We start from the raw sequence: 20,023 nt of genomic DNA on the forward strand, positions 1-20,023 counted from the left end.
TGGCATAATAATGTATTTATTTTTTCATTTTGATCTTGAAATTTAGCTTGATACCTTAATTCAAAATGTGCTTATTTTTTATTGTTACATTCTACTAGAATTAGAGTGACATTGTTAGAAATGTTTTACAAATATTTATTCAGTCTTAATTACAATGTTGTCTGGAGTATTCATGCCAAAAATGAGTAGAATGCTTATCTGCAATGAAAAGTATACAGTATAGAAGGGGGTGTAAAGAAAACAACAGAATAAGCGCCCTCCCCAATTTATTAAGAGGGGATAAGCATGTGGATAAAGCTATGAGTATATAGGTGCTTAAATGGACATGGTACTGTGCTGTATTGCTAACCTGGATACACATGAACAGTACATCACTAGTTTCAATTTACAAAGCCCTGGTTAGCAAAATGGCCAAAGTGAAATATACTCCCCAGTGTTTATTAATAGAACTGCAACTGATTAGTCATCTCACAAGGGATATAAAAAAATATCAATCCAATTTTAATTTAACAAATATACAATAATGTGTGCTCTATTAAATACTTTTCGTTAGTTTCTATGCAACTAACAATGCCTTTGCTATACATTGGTTCATACAAAGTTCTACAGTGCCAGCCCAATTCTGTGGGAAGTTACAAAACATAAGAAAAAAAAAAACATGACAATGTCTTTGTAGTGGCACTTAATTACTTAGAAGGGGCAAATATGTGTATTTGTATGTTGTGTTGGTCTTTATGGCCCTTTGCAAAGTTATAAAGACACAAGCATGTGGATATCCTGGACCATCTATGAAATAATACAGTTCTTGCCCTTGTGGCCTCTTTTTTTAGATTTGGTCCGTGAGCCATACACAGGCGATAGAGCAGTTACACGCGTCTGAGAATCTTCGGTGTAATAATGAAAACTTTGGGACCTGGGCTTGGGAATGGGTTTGCCCAGGAAAAATCCCTCTTCCTCAGACTCTGAGGATGAGGAGGAGCATGTGGAGCACCAGTCATCTTCATCATTGCTGTACAAGTCTTGAACATTGCCCGTACCGGCCATGCTCTGCAGGGCACAGTCTGACGTTATTTGGTGGTGAAGGTGCTGTCTGTGTCCAGAATGGTTCAGAAGAATTCCTTTCTTGTACTTGGTGATATTGGGGACTATGTGAGACTCACAGAGCATTTCTGTTTGCTCTCTGGCTGGCAGGTGGAGGCCATTTTCCGGGCACGTCTTCTGGCCATGCCGGCGTCTATGATGTGGTCGGTGATGGTTGATTCTTCTGTGTGCTTCCTCAGTATTATGGGTCCACCTGTGTGCCTTGTCATTCTTTGGAGGCAGCCATGCTACTGTTTCCCCACAATGTATCTTATCCACAACATCTTCAGAGAACTTCACCTGTTGCGATCGGGGCTGAGACTGCGACTTGGTCCGTCTCAGGACAGGGAGGTGCAGAGGGGAAGGTGTCTCCCCCAAGAGAGAGACTGGAAGCTCCACCTCCTCGTCCTTTGCCATCTCATCTTCTCCTAGCAGCTCATTGTCCAGCAGTGAGTTCAGACTCTTCAAGGAGTTGGTACTCCTGTGTAACATGGAAGAGTTTAATGTACCCATGTTGCTCATTTTATCACACTCATCTGCCTCCTGCTCTTTCAGGTTTTGGAAGGAGTAGGGCATCTGTCTGTCTTTGCTATCTCTGTCCACCGAGGCTCCTAAAAATGTTCACAAAAAGTCAAAGTTTACCAGGTGATCACAGTGTATCTTGACACTTGCAAAGCTATATAACTTTGTTCAAGCATACTGCATTTAAAATGACTCATATTAAGAGGACCTGTCAAGGATTTCTGAAATGTTAGTGATGGAAACAGCTTTAGAGAGGTAATAAATGTGTTCTTACCAGTGATGTTGGAGAGAGCGAGGGAGTCCATGGAATCTCCCACATTCTTCTCCGACTTCTTTAGCTCATCTGTAATGCACTCTAAAGAATTATTGTACCACTGCCTGGGTTCGGTCCAAAAGCCAGGCCCTGCTCCTTGGTCTATCTCTAACTCCTGGATCTTCCTGGCACTGGCTGGCCCTGGATGACTGCCATAGGCAGAGTCTCCAAGACCGTCCTGAGACTGGGTCCAGGACACATCTGTGTGATGTTTTTGTGTGATGGTCAGATTATGGGCACCCATCTTCATGCCTTGTCTGGCCCTGCTGGCATCCGAGTCTATCAGCGTCCACTGCTCTCCTTGCCTGGCATCTTCCCCTTGCTGGAAGACTCCATGCTCACCAAATTTCAAGAGCAGCTGTGTCATGTAGTCTTCATGCTCAGCCCAACCTTCCAAAGGATCCTCTGGCAGGTCCTGCGCCTCCCTGTCCCTCAGGAAGTGCTCGTCTGCAAAGTTGAGGCGCTCCAGTTCATGGCACACAGTCTCGGGGGCATGTGCGCAGAGGTTCAGGTTTGGGCGTTCTGACGCCACCGCCGGATAGTGTGGCGTCTGGTTGCCATGCCCGGCGGGCCGGCTGCTCTTGCCCATCCTCACGCTCCGCCGGGACTCTCGCGACCTGGCCGACTGGAAGGCGGAGTCGGACGAGTCTGACGCATGGACGTCCTCGCCGAGGCTGCAGGCCTTGGAGCAGTAGATCCGCCCATCCTTTGGAAGGAAAGGGCACCCAAGGAGAGACATCTTACAGTGGGCACAGCAGAAGCACTTGTCGGTGGCATGCCAGTGCACACCCTCGTATGTCATCTGTGCATGGTCCACTCCTGAACAAGACAGCAGAAAGTGTAAGGCGCTTGGTTCTTATTTTCAAGTGTAATGTTTATTGCATTATATTATTAATTGTTATATTTTCACTTACCAATGTTTTCCCCACAGGCTTCACAGTACTCTGCATATAGAGACTCAAAGCAACCGCAGCAAAAGGGACGCCCGTCCTTCATAATATACCTCTGCCCCCCCAAAACTGTCTCACACTCGAAACAAGAGAAGTGATTCATGTGCCAGTGACGACCTTCGGCCTCTGTGCACTCGTCTGCAAAGATGATCTGTGAGAACACAAAGTATTAAAACATATACCCAATAATGGACCTAATGTATTTGAGGTTTTGATTGGTTGTTTGGCTTGTTCTTACTTCGTCACAAGCGGAACATCTTGGCTTCAAGAGCTCAGCGTGATGTCGTCCACAATAGATCCTACCATTGTGGTAGAAGTAGATGAGGTCAACCAGAAGCTCATGGCAGGTGGAGCAGCTGAAGCAGGCTGGATGCCAGCAAGGCCCCTGGCCAGCCCTGGAGGCAAAGACTGCCATCTCTCCCCCACTGATGGTTTCTTTACACTGCAAATCACATCAAGAACTCATGAGAGCCATTATAAATAGCCAGAGGCTACATTCTTAATGCAAACAGGACTGTTTGCAAACACATCAGTCAGGGCAGAGCAGTGGACTTTTAAAAGGGCCCCAATTTGCATTTGTGAAGAACAGACACCAAATTTCATTCCGCATAACTCTTTCATCCCTTAAAGATTAAGTGCCCTTCCATAATTCAGTAGGGCCCGACCAAATACAAGACTGCAAGTCATTTTTTAAGCAACAGTATGTGTTTCACAGATGTTTCCCATTGTTAAAAGCTGGCCTTGGTGTTGAGTACCCTACAATTATTGCCAATGGAAACCGTGGAGTAAAGCCTACCAGTGTGGGCCTACCATATCGTGCATGACACAGCTAATGACAAGGTACATTGTAGAAGTGTACTAAAGCTAAGGTTCTTGCACTTGTTCTGGGAGCTGGTGGCAGAGTGGGTTCTACAACTCTCTTGCAACTGAGGTCCCTAGTAGGGAATCACAAAGAGCTCGCCTGGACAACATCACATTGCAAGCACACTTTTAAGGTGGACTGAAAGTTTGGAACTCTACACACATATATATGCTGGTTTAGCACAGTGTAAGTCAATCCTTGTGTTTGGCAAATCTGTGTCTTTGTTTTGCATGCAAAATGGTTACGCATGCATTCACAGTACGTACATGTTGGCAGGTAGTGAACTGCAGGGCCCTGGGCATGAGTCGTGGGGTCCCTCTGCCCAGCGCCTCCCTCTTCCTCTGCGCGCTGAACATATGGAGCTCTCTCCTCTCCTCCTCGCTCAGCGACTGGCAGTATCGGATCTGAGACGAAGGGAAGAGAAGGTTTATTTACCCATATTAAAACCAGATGAGAAAAAAGGTCACGTTCACCACAATCATCTTGATAAAAGTGAGTGAGGAAAAGCTTTTGATGGGTTTTTTTCATTTGTTTGGTTTTTTTGTTGTTGTTTTCCCTTCTCAGCCTTAGATTAGCGGTGCTGGGAAGTACACAAATCAAGCCCGGTGTTTATGACAACTGCATCAGACTGATAAAAGACGAGAGGCAAACTAACAGGTCTGCTTTGCAGCGCTCTGCAGTAAATAGCAGCATCGCACTTAAAAGTGCCTCGAGCTACTCCCTCCCACCAATGGCGAGCTTTCCCAGAGGCCACAGCTATGCCAGGAACTCTCACTGCTGAGGGGCCCTGACAGCAAACATCCTAAAAATGACTGAAAAGAACTTATTGTCCAAATAAGTAGTAGGGAGGACAAAGGGCAGACGCAAGCTGTGCAGGGAGATCCCAGTAACTCAAGGGCAATCCGTGGGGATCAACGGATACACATTTGCAAAAACGTGAAGATCACTGAACCAGACTTTACCATTAGTAGTGTGGGAGGGGCATTTTGTATATCCAAGCTATAAGGTGGTACGGCCCATACCTCATTGTCATGAGGTGGAAGCTGAAAGAGCAGCTGTCTGATGCGGTGTTTCTCTCCAGGACTATTGACGTATGGCACCTTCTCCTCTGGCAAGCAGGAGAAGTACTGCTGGACCTGCGAGAGATGGGTAAGAGGGGCAGGAGATACAAAGCGAGGACGGGGAGGGGAATGAGACAGAAGTGTGAACTTTTAGCAGCCGAGCTTTAACATGATGCCAGCATCTATCAAACTTATATTGTTGAGGTTGCCATAACCTTTCCCCACTTCTTTCTCCAACAGGAGGTACTGGACAAATTATTTACTCATATAAAACATGTTGTCAAAAAAACGTTGTCAGCAGTGACCCTCAGGGATATTTATAGGCTTGACACCATTAAGGCAAGACACAAATGCTGACTAGAGTCTCCCTCAAGAAAGTGTCAGTGTCACGCTGAAGCTGGCCTGCTAATTCTGCAACAGTGTGGGTGTTGGTGAGAAAGGCTCCTTACCAATGTCCATAAAATCTCTTTTAACTTGAACTACCCCTCAAAATAATCCATCTTTTTCTTCCTCAGGCATTAAATAATTCATTTTCTTTCATAGTTGTATGAGGGGAAATATGTTAACCATGGAACGGCATACAAAATGACTGCACTAGGAGAAGATGGGTTGGGATAGACATCTCTGTTCTGTGCATTCATTCTTTCTCTCTCCACACCTCCCCCTCTTGCCCTGCCTCCCTCCTCATTGCTTCCATGTGTGGATGTTTAATGGGAGAGGGGCCCGCCCACCTAGCCTTGGGAAAGTTCAGTGTAGCCTCCAGACATGGGTTCCACTCTGTTAGCAGACTACACATAACAGTAGAAAGTAGCTCCTCTTAATGGTTTTACTGCAGATTGTACAGTGCCAGCGTCGCACAAGCCCAGACCTCATCCTCAACTCTAATTAACTGTGGGGTTGGTGACACAACCAGTTTTTCCAAGATTTTCTGGGTTTTTTTTTTTATAAAAGTGAGTTGTTTCGCTGGAGGGCTAACCATATATTCTGAATACAATGAAAATATGCACCAATGAATAACCAATACGAACACCGATAATAACAAGAATTAGGAGTCTAATGACGACCTCTGTTGAAGTATTTTGGGACCACGAGACAACACACGTTAGAACCGAGCCATGAAAATCCAATGTTTCCCACACTATCCTTATGCCTGACAAACTGCTGCTCGGCTTAATTCCTGAGGTGCTTACGCCCCAATCCAAAATGGTGATTGGGTTTCCCCAAAATCCCGGCTCAAGTCAGAGAGCTGCAAGTTCATGCGCACAGAAAGAGCTCACTAGTTCCTTTTTGCTTGAAACTATTTTCTATCCTATCTGAGATAAATGGCTGTGTCCTGGGCTAGAACAGGGCTGATATGTGTAGAAAAATGCTTTTTTCATATAAGAAATTATAAGCCAACCACAAATGAGAGGCTCAGTCTATTAAATAGAGGCATAAAAATATGATCATCAAGGACAGTGCTTATAATCCCTCTTAGGTCTTTTAGCTCAGCACACCCTCCTTCTGAAAGTACAATGCCTTATTTTCTATATCACACAATAGGGAAGGGTGTGTTCTGCACTGTTCGCCCCTATAAGCTAACCAGGAAACATCATAAATCTCAGGACATCTTGTGCTATTTTATTTGTTTTATATAAAGTATAATGAGCTAACTTCCTAACCAGGACAAACTCTTCTGGTAATGAACAAACTTTTCAAAGTAACCAGAAAGTGATCAGATTATACCAAGGTATGTCAAACAAAAAGTGCAATGTGATGATATAAGTGGCCTGCACCTGAAGGTGTGGAGCTTATGTGTTGCACCATGCTCACCTGGTCAGGTCTCAGTCCTGGAGGGACCCAGGTGTATTCTTCCAGGGCGCAACCAGAGTCGTCGTCTGAGGTGGAGCTCCTTTGGAAGCCCAGTGCCATCTTAGCTCCTCCCTTTTCCATACCTAGCGTCCTGGCAGCAGGCCGGAACGCTGAAGCTGACTCCAGACTCATCAGACAGGGACACTGTTCAAAGACAGAATGAAAGGAGGATTGATCTTCTTTCTTTCCGATGATGACAGTGAATTACTGCACGACTTGTTGGACCTTCCCAAATAAGAGGGCATATTACTACATTGATACTCGTTACACAGATGACGATTAAACAGATTTGAGATTTTCTGTTACTCTAAATGCTTGGGCATTGTGATGGGGACTGACAGGTGAATTAGATTAAAGAAAGATCAAACTAAGACTTCACCTACAGATAAGACACCAGTGACAAGAGATTAAAAGCTTTTGTCTTTTTCTGTCTTTTCATATCTATGTACTCAAGTACTTCAGAGTTCTCTCAGGTCAGATAAGAAGGCTTTGGTCCCTAGGTGTTGAAAAAGGCACTTCTGTTCCATTCAAATCCTTTGATTTGCAAATGAGACCAACGCAGGGTTTCACAAGACCCCCCAACTGACCCAAGAGAAAGGCTTTCTTCTGAGCATGCTGTGCTAATCACAGTATCAATTACATATCAGTCATTTCCCAGCCGTCTTTCAGCACGGTCTACCATGAATCTCTTCTACAAACGCAGCCCTGGATTTTAGTCATAGGCATTTCTTATCATATTGGCAGCAATTAAACCCTCAATTCAGCCGTGGTCCACCTCACCCTCCGTGCTCCGAGCAATGCCAATTCTGCTGGATTGCGTTTCTCTCTTCTCCCAGTGCAGTGATTCATGCTGTCCTCTACACCACCCAATCACTGTACTCGTGTGGAAATGAGCTTGTCACTCCACGGCGCTATAGAATCACATCAGGAAATGTAAAGTGCAGCACAAACTAGACCTGTGGGTCGAACTTAAATACAGCTGTAAAAGGCATGTAAAGAATTCAGATATTAAGTAGAGGAATTGTACAAGAATCAGATCTTCATTGTGATTACAGCTGACACTGCACAAGAAGCCCATGTTGGCTTATTACATTGGAAAGAAAGTTAAATCAAACCTAAATGGGTTATGTGTTATCTCATTAGCACTTGTTTTAGACCTATAACTTCCTATTTTATTAGAAAAATGTATACTCAACACTCTTTATACCAGGGGTGCCCACAAGTTTTCAGCTTGCGAGCTACTTATAAGATGACCAAGTCAGAAAGATCTACCAGGGGGTTGTGGGTTGTGAGATTGGCTACCATGAATGTCAATCAAAATACAACCGTCAGTGCAGATGGGCGATTCATCTACTACTTTTTAATGTCACGCGATCTACGCACATTCCTTCGCGATCGACCGACACTTCCTTCGACGTAATGAGCACCCCTGCTTTATACCGTCTCCTTCTTTCTATCCATCTCCATCTCTCTCCCTCAGTTTCTCTCACTGACTATCTTCACCTTCTCTTTCACTCCATCTCTCTCCTTCTCTCTCTCCCTCCTTCCCTTCACTCTCTCTCACTCCTACTCTCTGTTCCTCTCCTTCTACCTGCAATACAGACTAAGTGAATTCCATAGCCAGTTCCACAGCCAACACACACACGTTCATGTTACACATTGTCATTCTGGCACCAGCACAGTGTGCAGCTGTGTGCCACAGTGAAAACAGGGTCCGCTGGAAAGGGACATCAAATAAACTTTTTAAAAGGAAAAAAGAAGAAGGAAAAGATGTCACAAGATGCGGAGCTGGCTTGCACGTCTGTGCGGGAAGGAAGCGTTCAGAGTGGGCTCAGGGAACACAGGAGGCACTTCGAAGATGGAGTAGGCTCCCTCCTGGATCTGGTGCCCTCCATCTGATGGAGAGTCTGGCAGATGCTATGCTGTGTGGTAATCACTGTGGTTTGGACTAGGGAGACAACACTCTCCAGAAGGGAATGTCCATGCAAAGTGGATTTCTGGTTAGGCAGCAAGAGTGCTCTCTACATTCTCAGAAGCAAAACATAACCGAGTCTGGGTAAAGAATAAAGGCAAACTAATTTTCTGAACTAGTTTTTTATTAATACGTTGGGAATCATGGGTGGGTGAACCTGGGAGGCTTAGATCAGAGAATCAGTCAGAAAGCTAAAGAAGCTAAAGGTGTTATGTTAATGGTAAATGGGCTCATACAGCCAATATCAAAGCGAGTGACCACCAGCAAAGATGTATCAACGACTTCAAGATAAGAATGACTTTGTGTACACACACATACACACACACAAATCCTGCAGCAGCTGACAGACAAATGTAACTGCAGATTCAGCTCAGTGTTACTGAACCCTAACCATCATGCACAATTCAGTTTGGTCCTTTTCCAAAAACATCCCTCACATCTCCAGTATAAATCATCAAAACTCTTCATGGCAAAACAACAGCTGGCAAAACATTGAATGTCCATGCCTGTGTTTTCAGATAAAACACTGCTAAGGAAAATTTTAAATAAAATAGCAAAACATCTTACCTCAGTATAAAGCATATTGGTGTATCCAATTCTCAAATGTTCTACAGGTAATGATGCTGATGGAATTGTTTCCAGGAAAGCATATTCACAATTAGCTGTTCTTCAAAAAGATGGTCAATAAGCTGTTCAATAAACTGTTCTTTTTTCAGCTTTTCTGAATACAATTGGAGAGCTCTCATCACCAGCCCTTCATGTTTATCATTCAAATATTTGAACATAGAATGGCAGTGTGTGTTTGTCTCTCATGCCTGCAAGTGTGTGTGTGTGTGTGTGTCCCTCCAAAATCTTCCTCCCCCTGGGTAAGACCCTGAGGCCAGCCCCCTCTCAGTCAAACCCTCCTCCCACTGTACTTCAAACACCCAGTCCAGACAATCCTCCCGATACACACACACTCATACATTCCTCCTGTCAGAGGACTGTCTCCGTATATAGTCAGCAAGCCCCTTCAAGCTTATAGATTTGAGCCTTTTGTTCACAAACCTTTAAAGTTAGATAAACTCACAAGGTTATTTCATTGCACAGCATTTCACTTATAAGTTTTTGAAAGGTTATCATTTCCTGCCAGTAGTCAGATTTCCTCTTCTACTTAATACACCTGTCATGTAAGATGCATAAGTTATAACAAATGTGAAGCAATAACGTTGTCCAAAGGAATGATGATAGCCTACTACCAAGCATAGTGGTGTTTAAGGGCTAGTCCAAACAATACAAAATCCCTGAATTATGGCTATAGGTGAAACACAACCCTCTGTTTTCTATCAGTACTAAATTGAACTGTAGATGGTTGACTTATTCTCAAAAGCACTAGGTGACATTTCCTTTAATCCCCCAGTCTCCTGACAGGCTCTGGGGTTTAAAAAGTGAAATAGGGCCCTCCAGTTCACCTCTGTCCTCCTCAGCCTTCATTTTACAAGTGTAATACAAAATTTGCATTAGCAAACCAAACTTTGATTTTGAGTGCTAAAAATTGACTTGGTGTCAACCTCCATCATCGATCATGATCTGCGCTCTAAAAGCTCTCTCGGTGTTGATGTGAAGTCACATGACAAATGTGTCACCGTCATTGTTCACCAGACAAAAGCTGCCCTTGCACAAAACGCCACTCTGCCATCGCCATGGAAACTGACGCAGAGCATTTCTGAATACTGAATCGATACATGTAAACGTGGGGCAGGGCTCACGAGCCAAAATTCATCCAGAGTCAGAATGAACTCAAAGTGTAACTTTGTGGAGCACACTCCAGAAGGTTAGGAGCCGGAAAACCTGGCCCATGGGAAGCCTGCTCAACCAAAACTTTCACATGGTGAATGAAACCCCTTCTCTCCTGAAGATGTTTATCAGAAACACCTCTCAAAGGAACTCCCTTCAAAGTAATCTAGATCAACCCAATGAGGAGGTGCTGTCCCATATAAAGTGGTTCCACTAAGTGAGGCCAAAGGCAAAGATACAGTTAGGACTTTTTAAAGTTTAATTAAAGCTTATTAAAACCAAAACAAAGATTATTTAATATCCGCATTGGATATGAGAACATGTCCGCGGGCACAGAGAGATTTACAAATGAAGGTGGTGTGAGTGATTCATCTTTCTTTGGCAATTTCATGTTCCACAACTAAAAATCCTTAACACGTGTGTTGAATGTGTGTTGAAGGACTGAAGAGCAGTGCTTTTCCTGTTTCCTTCGAGGGCTTTTAGCTCCACGCTATCACCCATCTTGCACTACTCCCTGGGCTTTATCTTTAAGGAAGAGGAAGCTACGTCCTAAACACCTAGGGTGGACATCCTCTACTTCCCATTGTAAAACAGAGTGACCTTCTCCTGCCAAGCCATTATATGTGATAACACATATTTCACCACATTGCCACGCCAAGTGACAACTGCTTAAGAACGGTCACTGTCCTGTTGCATTCACATGTCAGTGCCATCTAACTAATGAGGCTCCTTGTTCAACCAACCTTTAACCCCTGCGCACACCCTTGGTTCCCAGTTCATCTCTCTTAGTCCTTGAATTCAAACCTCTATAGGCTTGAAAGCGCCACATTTTCCAGAAATGTAAAAAAGCTGGAGAAATGGAAGCTTTGTTTTATAGACACTGCCATGCTTAATATTCTAACAAACAAGTATTTAATTAATAGAAGTTCAGGGGAAATCATGAATCGGACGAAGAGCACAGGCTCTCATTTAATCTCAATTAAAATCTGTGTCAAACATGTTCAAATAAAAACTGAATAGTTGAATGGGCAATGTCTGAAAAGTCAAATGGTCTCAGTTAACTCCTCCGTTACCTAAAGGTGGTGGTGTGACATTGATAGTGTGGCTATTAATACATGATAATACCTCAGTTAACACACTCAGGTGTTTGTATGATACACAACATTTGCTTCAGTGCAAGTTTGATTACCGTAGGTTAACAGTTCAAATGCATTCAGGATATTCACTAGCTGTAGACAAGAAAATGGGTGGGAGGGGGTGAGTAACCAGCTATTTGTCCATGATAAGTCAGTCCATTGTTTGTGTCAAGCTGGCTAATTGTCTCGAGCGTCGAGGAATCGTTCCAAGGCAAATGTCTTGCAGAAGTGGATTTAGTGTAATAAACACAGATGCTTGGCTGCTAGGGTAGATCCATATGTGTGTTGAATATGGCTTTGAGAGTTGAAGCGCAACTTCCCACACCCACATGCAGGCCTTTCACACCAAACCACCATGACATCACGGGCCAGAGTTGCACAATCACTTCAGTGTATCCGAGCATTTACATTAAAACAAAACCATCAGAACATGTCCTGACGACAAGATGATCAAACGTGCATCACGTAGTGACAGCTACCTCCGTCTGGACAGATGTTGCTCTTTAAACTTGGTTTGTCATACACAAATGAAAAACCTGAGACGTTTTATAGGGTAATCTCAGCGGAGCATAAAAAGGAACTTCTATCGACACCTTTACGACCTCTCTTAACCCCTTTGTCGACTTTGACCTCTGTCACCTCTCGATATGCCCAGACAAGTACACTCAACCCAATGAGAATCCAGCTGCATCGCCCTTCCTCCCTCTCTCTAACTCTCTCTCAGGCGACTGTCACTTTTTACACCTATTACAACACACATCAGCAACTGTTACCCAGTTCACACAGTCTCAATGCGTGTGCGTTAGGATCTCATTCAGCTCAGTCTCTGCCTGGATTAGCACAGCACTGATGGTTCACGCCCAAGAGTGGCTGGCACACCGGTGTCCTACCTCCCCTCCCCCGTTCGTGGCTGCCAGGCGGGAAGAGTTAGAGGGATGGATCTGAGCTTTTTCGCAGCTCTGTGTTAATATTTAGAGTTGGCGAACGGTATAATAACCAGGCCCGTGTGAGATAACCAGCTCGTAAAAACGGCACACTGTGTGCCAAAGCTTAATAGCCGCCGAAGGGTGTTATCGAGACACCTTTGCGGCAATAGAGAAGCACCATAAAACTCAATAAAGAAAAAAAAAGAATGAAAAGACCAACGTTCCTCTGTAATCGAGTCTTGGATGCCTGGAGAGTATAAGAAAGGCCAAATTAGCTGAGAGCCTCCAGGCTTCTCAGCCGTGTGCAGGGACTCACACAGGATCATTCATGCTGTGTGTCTTACTCACACCAGAACATCTAAAATCCTACCAGGGTACCCTGCAGTTTTCTAGTCCAAGTGTTGAAGGGCTTGAAGAGTCTCAGTGTCACTAAGGAGAGGGATTTAGCTTGAATTCTGTTTTATTGTCTCGTACAGCTGTGTTTACATTTTTCAGTCTATCTCAATCCACTATTCATGTTTTGGGCAGAAATCTTGACAGTGGTTTATTCATAAATACAGTTGTATCTAATTTAACAAAATAATCCTTCTTGCATTACATTATCTACACTAATCAGAGATATAACATTTTAACTACTCTAACTCGCGTAGTTTGAACCTGCTGTGTTTTATTGCCAAATTATATTAAAACAGCTTTGCACATTATTACTTATAATTACAAGAAACAAAGCTGTGGGAAAATATGTCATTTTGGGTGATAATTTCAGGCAAACATTGTTCAAATTATGTCCTTCGGGGAGGAAAATACAAAAACACACACGCACACACACACACACGCACACACACACACACAAACATGCGCACGCACGTGCAAACTCACACACACACACACACAATCAATCAGCCATCACCAGAGTCATTTCACAGAGTTAGCAGTGGTGATAAACTATGGATAACTCTGGAATATTGTCCTTTGAGGTATATTTGTACCACACTCCATTTGGTCTGTATGGGTGAGCTGTGTGGGAGAGCTGGAACCATGGGTCACTGACTACCTGACTATGTCCTTTCAGCCCTGGGGCTTCAACTGCTGCCCCATTTAGCCTGTGTGCGTGCGTGTGTGTGTGTGTGTGTGTGTGTGTGTGTGTGTGTGTGTGTGTGTGTGTGTGTGTGTGTGTGTGTGTGTGTGTGTGTGTGTGTGTGTGTGTGTGTGTGTGTGTGTGAGCCTATTTTATTAAGGCACTCTTGGCAGCCTAATTTTCTGTTGTTAACTGATGTATTTTGTCTTAAAACCAGCAGTTACTGTATAACTTCCTACAGATTCATTGGTTTCGCCGAGAACATATTCAGACACATTCAGGCCACTCTAACTGTCGCCCTTTTCCTTTTTCATGCATCTAGACAGCAACCGCTATTGTATCTCAGTACAGTTGCAGGCCTTTAGACTGTCCAAACGCCGAGCTCTCACGAAGAAGGTGGACCACCCAGTGCAGCGTTCCCGCCGGACCCTCTCTGCTGGGCCTCGACTTTACAGAACACCCCCGCCACCACGTCTGATAATTACAATCATTTTGCCTCTTTTCCGAAAACAACAGAAACCATCTGTACCTAATAAGCGAACTGATGACTCTGATTATTAACGATTTAACGCGGAGGAAACTGACCAGACAGCAATATCGCACAAGCCCCCGACATTCGTGTTTACGAGCAAAAACGTATTAAACTTGGCGACAGAAGCGAAACTTGAAACGCTCTAGTATATATTAGTTTATTTGTCTTGGCTGGTGCAGTTGAATTCTTCAGTTAGTGTGACTGATTTATCCGAAGCTTTATGACAAACTGTCCCTCATAATGTCTGTTTGGAAATCATGGTTGTGACTCATGGGACTATGGGAATATCCCAGTTAATAGTGTCAGCTAATTCCACACGGACTAAATCGGTGTGGCTTGTTTCACCACTGGTCATATAAAGCAGAATGATCAGTGTTTAGGATGACCGTGATATTGCTAAGCCTGTCGTGTACTTGACCACATACATGCAAGTCTTTGGGGATAAAATCCAGAGCTCGAATTATCTCCATGTAAATCGCAACTGTGAGTGCTATGTTGCATCATATCTACCATTTGGATGGTAATTAATGCCTCTCCTATCCCCAAAGAAAAATGTAGGCTAGGGAACCGTGACTGGGTATACAAACATTAATGACGCTACGCCTAAGGCATTATCTCTCTCTCTCTCTCTCTCTCTCTCTCTCTCTCTCTCTCTCTCTCTCACACACACACACACACACACACACACACACACACAAATCACATACACACACGCACAAACAGTCCCTGTATTACTCAATCCCGCCACTTTCCCATCGTTTATAAAACACTTACGGCATGTTCAAGGAACCTAGCAGACACCCTTATACGTCCACCCGCCTGACAGAATTTGCGCTCATTCCGCCAACTTTTAACACGTGGAGCAGTGTGGGAACGTGGTGGCTGCGAGCGGCCGTGTTGATCCTGGAACAGCGATCCCTCTGTTTCACATGGACTCAGCCTGCCTCAGGCTACAAACCAGGCTCCCTCCGATACACGCCGCCCAATGTCTGTCCGCGCTCATGGCCCGTCTGCATCTTGCAGTCATGCGACCGTTAGTTGAACGTCCATGCGGAGTGAGGGGGCGGTTCGGGCAAGCGGACCGCGGCTCGTCAACTACGGCCCAAAGCGACCCTCCGGTGCGATTATTTGTTTGAGTCTGTCCTGCGAAGCTCCCCTGTTAATCTACTGCAGACGGAAGCAATGCATGACGTTGATACACTGAGTCAAACATAGCGAGAGAATGAAAAACAACTCTGAGGAGGACATGGACTAACCGTGATCTTTATCTCTGTTAGATTAACATGCATATCGTTGAAAGGTGAAGGCTTTAGGTCCCCTTCCAGATGTCAAAGACCCTGAGGGGGATTCCACTAAGTCTAACCGCAGTGGGAACGCACGTGCATTCTGCATGCGTCTATGTGTGTGAAAGAGAGAGTGCGTAAAAAACAGACAAGCCTTCACATGTCGCATTTCACAGCCCAACGAGTTAAGATAATGATGTTTGCCCTGATGTAAAGTTTTTTTTTTTTTTTTTTTTTTTTTTTGCAGAAAGCAGACAGCCTGGTTTTGGGGGGTTCGCGAAAATAAACACACACTGCCTATTTACAATGTTATTACTACGCGAGCAATTAGGTGTCCATACTTTTACCTGTGCAAAACGGGTGCACAATAAATTCTGTGTCGGGACGCCGCTAGTGGAAACTCCCGGTCCTTCATTAGCAAATTTATGAGCATGAATTCCTCCCCAGCATTCCGCGCGCGCATTTTATTCATTAAAGGTGAAGCGCGAGCACCAAGGCTGGTGTCTATTATGCGGCTTCGTGAGCGTGATCTGGTTTAGGGGATTTCGGCATGGCGGGGGGACACGGAAACAGTTTTATGTGGAATGCATTCGAGTTCAGTGCATGACACGCTACGGTTGGCAGTAACCAGGAGCGCTGGACACACAGCGTGGCGAGCGAGGGCTTTTGTGACGTGAAACACAGCATCTGGACACAGCCTACTGGGTGGCTTGTGATGGCTAATTCAGTTTGGGTCGTGTGTGTGTGTGTGTGTGTGTGTGTGTGTGTGTGTGTGTGTGTGTGTGTGTGTGTGTGTGTGCGTGTGTGTGTGTTGTGACACTGCCTTCAGAGCTGTGCTAACTTTTTTTTTTTTGGTAAATTTTTTTGGCGTAACCCATCCACACACGTGCACACTAAACATGTTGCTAAACACACATGTTGCATCCGAAGCTCCGTCCTCCCTGCACATCCGTCCCGCCCTCAAAAACAAACATGGCCAAACCAGACTACTTCTTCCTCTGCAGCATATGGCTCTATGATGTGTCCTGGGGTGTTGGTCCTCCTGACCCAAGGCCATACCTAAGTGTCCGCTTGGGCAAACTTCTCTCCTTCTTCCTACACCCCCACTGCTGTCAGCCTGCTAGCCCGTTTGGCTCTCTTTTAAAGAGTAATAACAAGGCCTCCTCCACTCGCCCTAGATGCCGTCTTCCCCTTAAATCATCAACTGCCTTTAATCTCCCTCCTGAGTCCTGATGCTTCTTATCAAGGGCAATTAACACACAGCCAAGCTGCCTCAATCTACCTCCTGTTTCATAAAGATACAAGCACTGGAGATTCTGATTAGAAACTTGCGATGATGAGACACAGACCCTCTTCCGTATGGCGTGTGATGTCTTGTCTGCTTGTGTAGCGTCCCTGCAATGTGCAGAACCTTTGTGTCACCGCTTTTAATGACCTGGTGACCGATCTCCATTAGGGGTGCCTGCATCCCGGTGGTGTGAGGCACGTCCAGCTGTCTGTCTCAGGAATACTTGGAGCCAGTGTAATTAGCAACCTGAACACTGACTGAACACAGTATGAAATTCAGCTCTGCATCTCATCTGCGTCTCATCTGTGTCTCACCTGTCTTGCGCTGATCCATATAGGGATCCCTAGGATTGGACCAAGTTGCTCAGACAGCCACAGAGGTCGCTATGCTACGCTGCTCCATGGTCGTGCACTTCTTTCAAGCTGGCTTGGATTTACTCAGCTGGCAGGAGTGCAAACATAACAAATGTGCCTTCACATTTACCTGCAGCTGAAGGCTCCCATTGATCAGGAGAAGTCAGGGTATGGTTTGTCTCATGCGGATGATCCTGGCAGCACCAAGGCACACGTGTGCATGGACCAGGCCTGATTTATAGAGGCGAGTTCCACACCTTACAGCATAAATGGGAGCACTGTGACAGCCCCGGCACTCTTGACCCATAAACCAACACAACTGCGCCTCCAGACCGCACGTTCCCCTTCGCACGTGGGCTTAGACATATACAATAGCCCTCTCACACACACACGTGACCTTCCACATGACAGATAAGCCTCTGTCACTTAACGATCACATTTATCTTGGAAAGGCCAGCATAAAAATATTGAGGACTTCTAGATATTGAGGTATGTTTTCATGACCTGGTGTTGGATCCAGCACAGCTTGGTACATTTAAAAGCTTTCCTCGAGCACAATCCACTAACTTTGAAACATGTCCCTTTTGGTAGCTCTGAGATGGAAAGTGCAATACATGTTGATTGGGAGTTTAAGTTACACAATGAACAGACAAAAAATAAATACAGAAAGGAATGTCGAACCTCCCAGAGCCACTGATGGACCCCCCTCGGCCTAAAAGCGATCTCACGAGGCCCGGTGCTGGAGGGACCAGCTCATTCACAGCATTCCTGTCCGCTGACATTGCACTTAACATGTGGTCCTAATGGCTCACGTATTAACCAGCCTTTTACATAGCCCTCAGATCTCCCCACTGCACTGACTTGGCGACCTGCCACATGTTCTGCTGGGATCACCTGATACCCCCCTGGGTCTGGTTAACTAGTTTGTCATTGAGTCTCATAGTGGGGGTTCACATGTAGCATTTGTGGGACACAGACGAAACAGAGCTGGTAGCTTCATGCGAAGAACGGGCGTATATGTTACGCATTACATGAACAAAATAAGCAACGTAGGTTTCTCCGCAAACCGGTTCTCTCTAGCGGGATGCCAAGCAAAGCATATTTTAACAAAGGAGTCCGACCGCTAGGTGACACCACCACCCCGTTTCCATTGTGAATGAGCTCGTTCTGCATTCTCCGTTTAAATCGACAGCGGTCAAAATCAGTCTTTCAGATGTGAGGGAGAGGGTGCAAGACACAAGTGTCGTGTCGTTGTGCACCCGGTGTTCTCCGTGAGAAGAACATTTGAAAAGAATAAATGTTAAGCAATTGCTGTACAAGTCATCTGAAAGACACGTTTAGGTGGAGAGTCGTAAACTACTGATTGTGGGTTAGGAGACGGTTACTCGGGCACGGTCGGATTTAAAGAGGTGTGCTGCATTTCTGCATTTCGTGACAGTGTGGCCCAAGTGTCAGAGCCGAGAGTGACAAGGAACAGCTGAGTTTACACCTCTGGGGACCAGTAGGCTATAAACGAAATCACGTTCTGCGCACAAGTATATATATATATATATATATATGAAGCAGGTGTAATTATACATTAGGCTATATATTATAAAAGTATAAATAAACGGTGCTATTTATGCCAAGTAACTTTTACACTAGATAACTTACACTTGCAAAATCGAAATCGTCTCTCTCACTAGCTCGCTTTTTCTGTCTCTCCCAAAACAACTTTAGTTCCCAGACGTAGAACAAACATTTTCAGAAATGTGTAGCATTGAAAGTCTGAGTTAGTTTTTATATAGTGAAGTTTGAACATTTATTTTCAGCATGTCAAGTTAATCCATCGTGTAAAATACACTACACTGCAGGAGAAAAATAAAAAATCCTTACAAAAAAGGAAATTTCCCAGAATGAAGAGCATAAATTTATACTTACATGATAATCTCAGAAGTAGAACCAAAATTGTAAAGTTGGCTTCCTCAAATGTTAGAAAATAATCTCAATGTAACCTATGTCATTTGCTTAAGTCCAACCGCAAGTAAAGGAACAAAACGTCCACAGTCGATGATCGAATATTTTTCAGTATCCAAATAACGCCAACAAATCGCTCAGCATAATGTAGACGTGGGAGCAGAGTTTGAATCCCAGCTGCAAGCGAGTGAACGTGCTGTGTATAGCTCCGCCAGTTAAAGACCCGTGTGCGTTCACGGGCGCTGAAATGACATTAACGTTACTTTCTGCCTATTGGCTTAAACAAGCAACCCCCACCAATCCCTCGACAGCTTGACATTCTTCGCAGTCTGGAGAACACGGCTGCTCTTCCCCTCTCACTTTTAAACGCTTCCAAAATAAATTGTGCATGGCGTCAATGCCTGTAGCCTATGCGCAAACGCATTGTATTACATTAATAAAGAAAGTGTACAGTAAGAAATACTTTTAATATCAGTAGGTATAGAGCTAGTTTATTAGCCAGGGAAACGCAAGAAAGAAGGGGGATTATTTTCCTCTTCAACTCAGTTTAACTGACTTTGTCAAAGGACAACTGCCCTCCACTTCGACCCTTTTGATGGAACTGCATGGTGGAGTGGTATGGGGGGGGACAGATTGATACTCCATGCACGCTGAAGTGGAGAGTTTTGCTCAGCATCCACACGACTTGGAAAACAAGAAAACAGATGTACTTCACCAAAATACTAAATTCAAAATTCCGACAAGACCTTGGTCAGAACAGAGCGGGTTCTGCAAAGTCATAACTCTATCTCTAATGTGTTGTATTGTCAGATTGCTGTGTACATTTCCAGTTGTATCCGTCTACACCACATTTCAAATATTATTATCCATAGTAAATCCAGTTTGACATCTTGTTGTTTCCCATTCACTCTTTTACATTGGTCCTTTCCATTTCTCTCAAACACACACATCCACACACGCGCACGTGCGCACACACACACACACACACACACACACACACACACACACACACACACACACACACACACACACAACACACACACACACACACACACACACACACACACACACACACACACACACA

General features: G+C 44.6%; 1 protein-coding gene across 2 annotated transcripts; it reads right to left on the minus strand.

Annotated features, from left to right (window-relative positions):
- Nucleotides 1–422: 422 nt before the first annotated feature.
- On the minus strand, nucleotides 423–19,235 carry prickle1b (prickle homolog 1b). Of its 2 annotated transcripts, none has more exons than XM_077006729.1 (8): nucleotides 18,904–19,235; nucleotides 6,601–6,783; nucleotides 4,750–4,863; nucleotides 3,994–4,131; nucleotides 3,104–3,307; nucleotides 2,830–3,016; nucleotides 1,877–2,734; nucleotides 423–1,691 (listed from the first exon to the last, which is right to left on the minus strand). In XM_077006729.1, exons 2-8 carry the CDS (start codon nucleotides 6,769–6,771, stop codon nucleotides 787–789), a joined length of 2,577 nt encoding a protein of 858 aa, XP_076862844.1. In that variant the 5' UTR covers nucleotides 6,772–6,783; nucleotides 18,904–19,235; the 3' UTR covers nucleotides 423–786. The 2 variants fall into 2 exon arrangements, with proteins under 2 accessions (XP_076862844.1, XP_076862845.1); XM_077006730.1 differs by lacking the exon at nucleotides 18,904–19,235 and adding an exon at nucleotides 14,834–18,090.
- Between the last annotated feature and the right edge of the window lie 788 nt (nucleotides 19,236–20,023).

The sequence above is a fragment of the Brachyhypopomus gauderio genome, chromosome 5, assembly GCF_052324685.1.
Source record: "Brachyhypopomus gauderio isolate BG-103 chromosome 5, BGAUD_0.2, whole genome shotgun sequence".
NCBI classification, from domain to species: Eukaryota; Metazoa; Chordata; class Actinopteri; order Gymnotiformes; family Hypopomidae; genus Brachyhypopomus; species Brachyhypopomus gauderio.

Excerpts from the sequence above, each read along its gene's own strand:
- prickle1b (XM_077006729.1), bottom strand. The coding sequence starts at position 6,771 with ATGAGTCTGGAGTCAGCTTCAGCGTTCCGGCCTGCTGCCAGGACGCTA. Across the intron at positions 3,017-3,103 it reads GATGTTCCGCTTGTGACGAA|ATCATCTTTGCAGACGAGTG; the intron begins GTAAGAACAAGC and ends GTGTTCTCACAG. Across the intron at positions 2,735-2,829 it reads AGCCTGTGGGGAAAACATTG|GAGTGGACCATGCACAGATG; the intron begins GTAAGTGAAAAT and ends TGTCTTGTTCAG.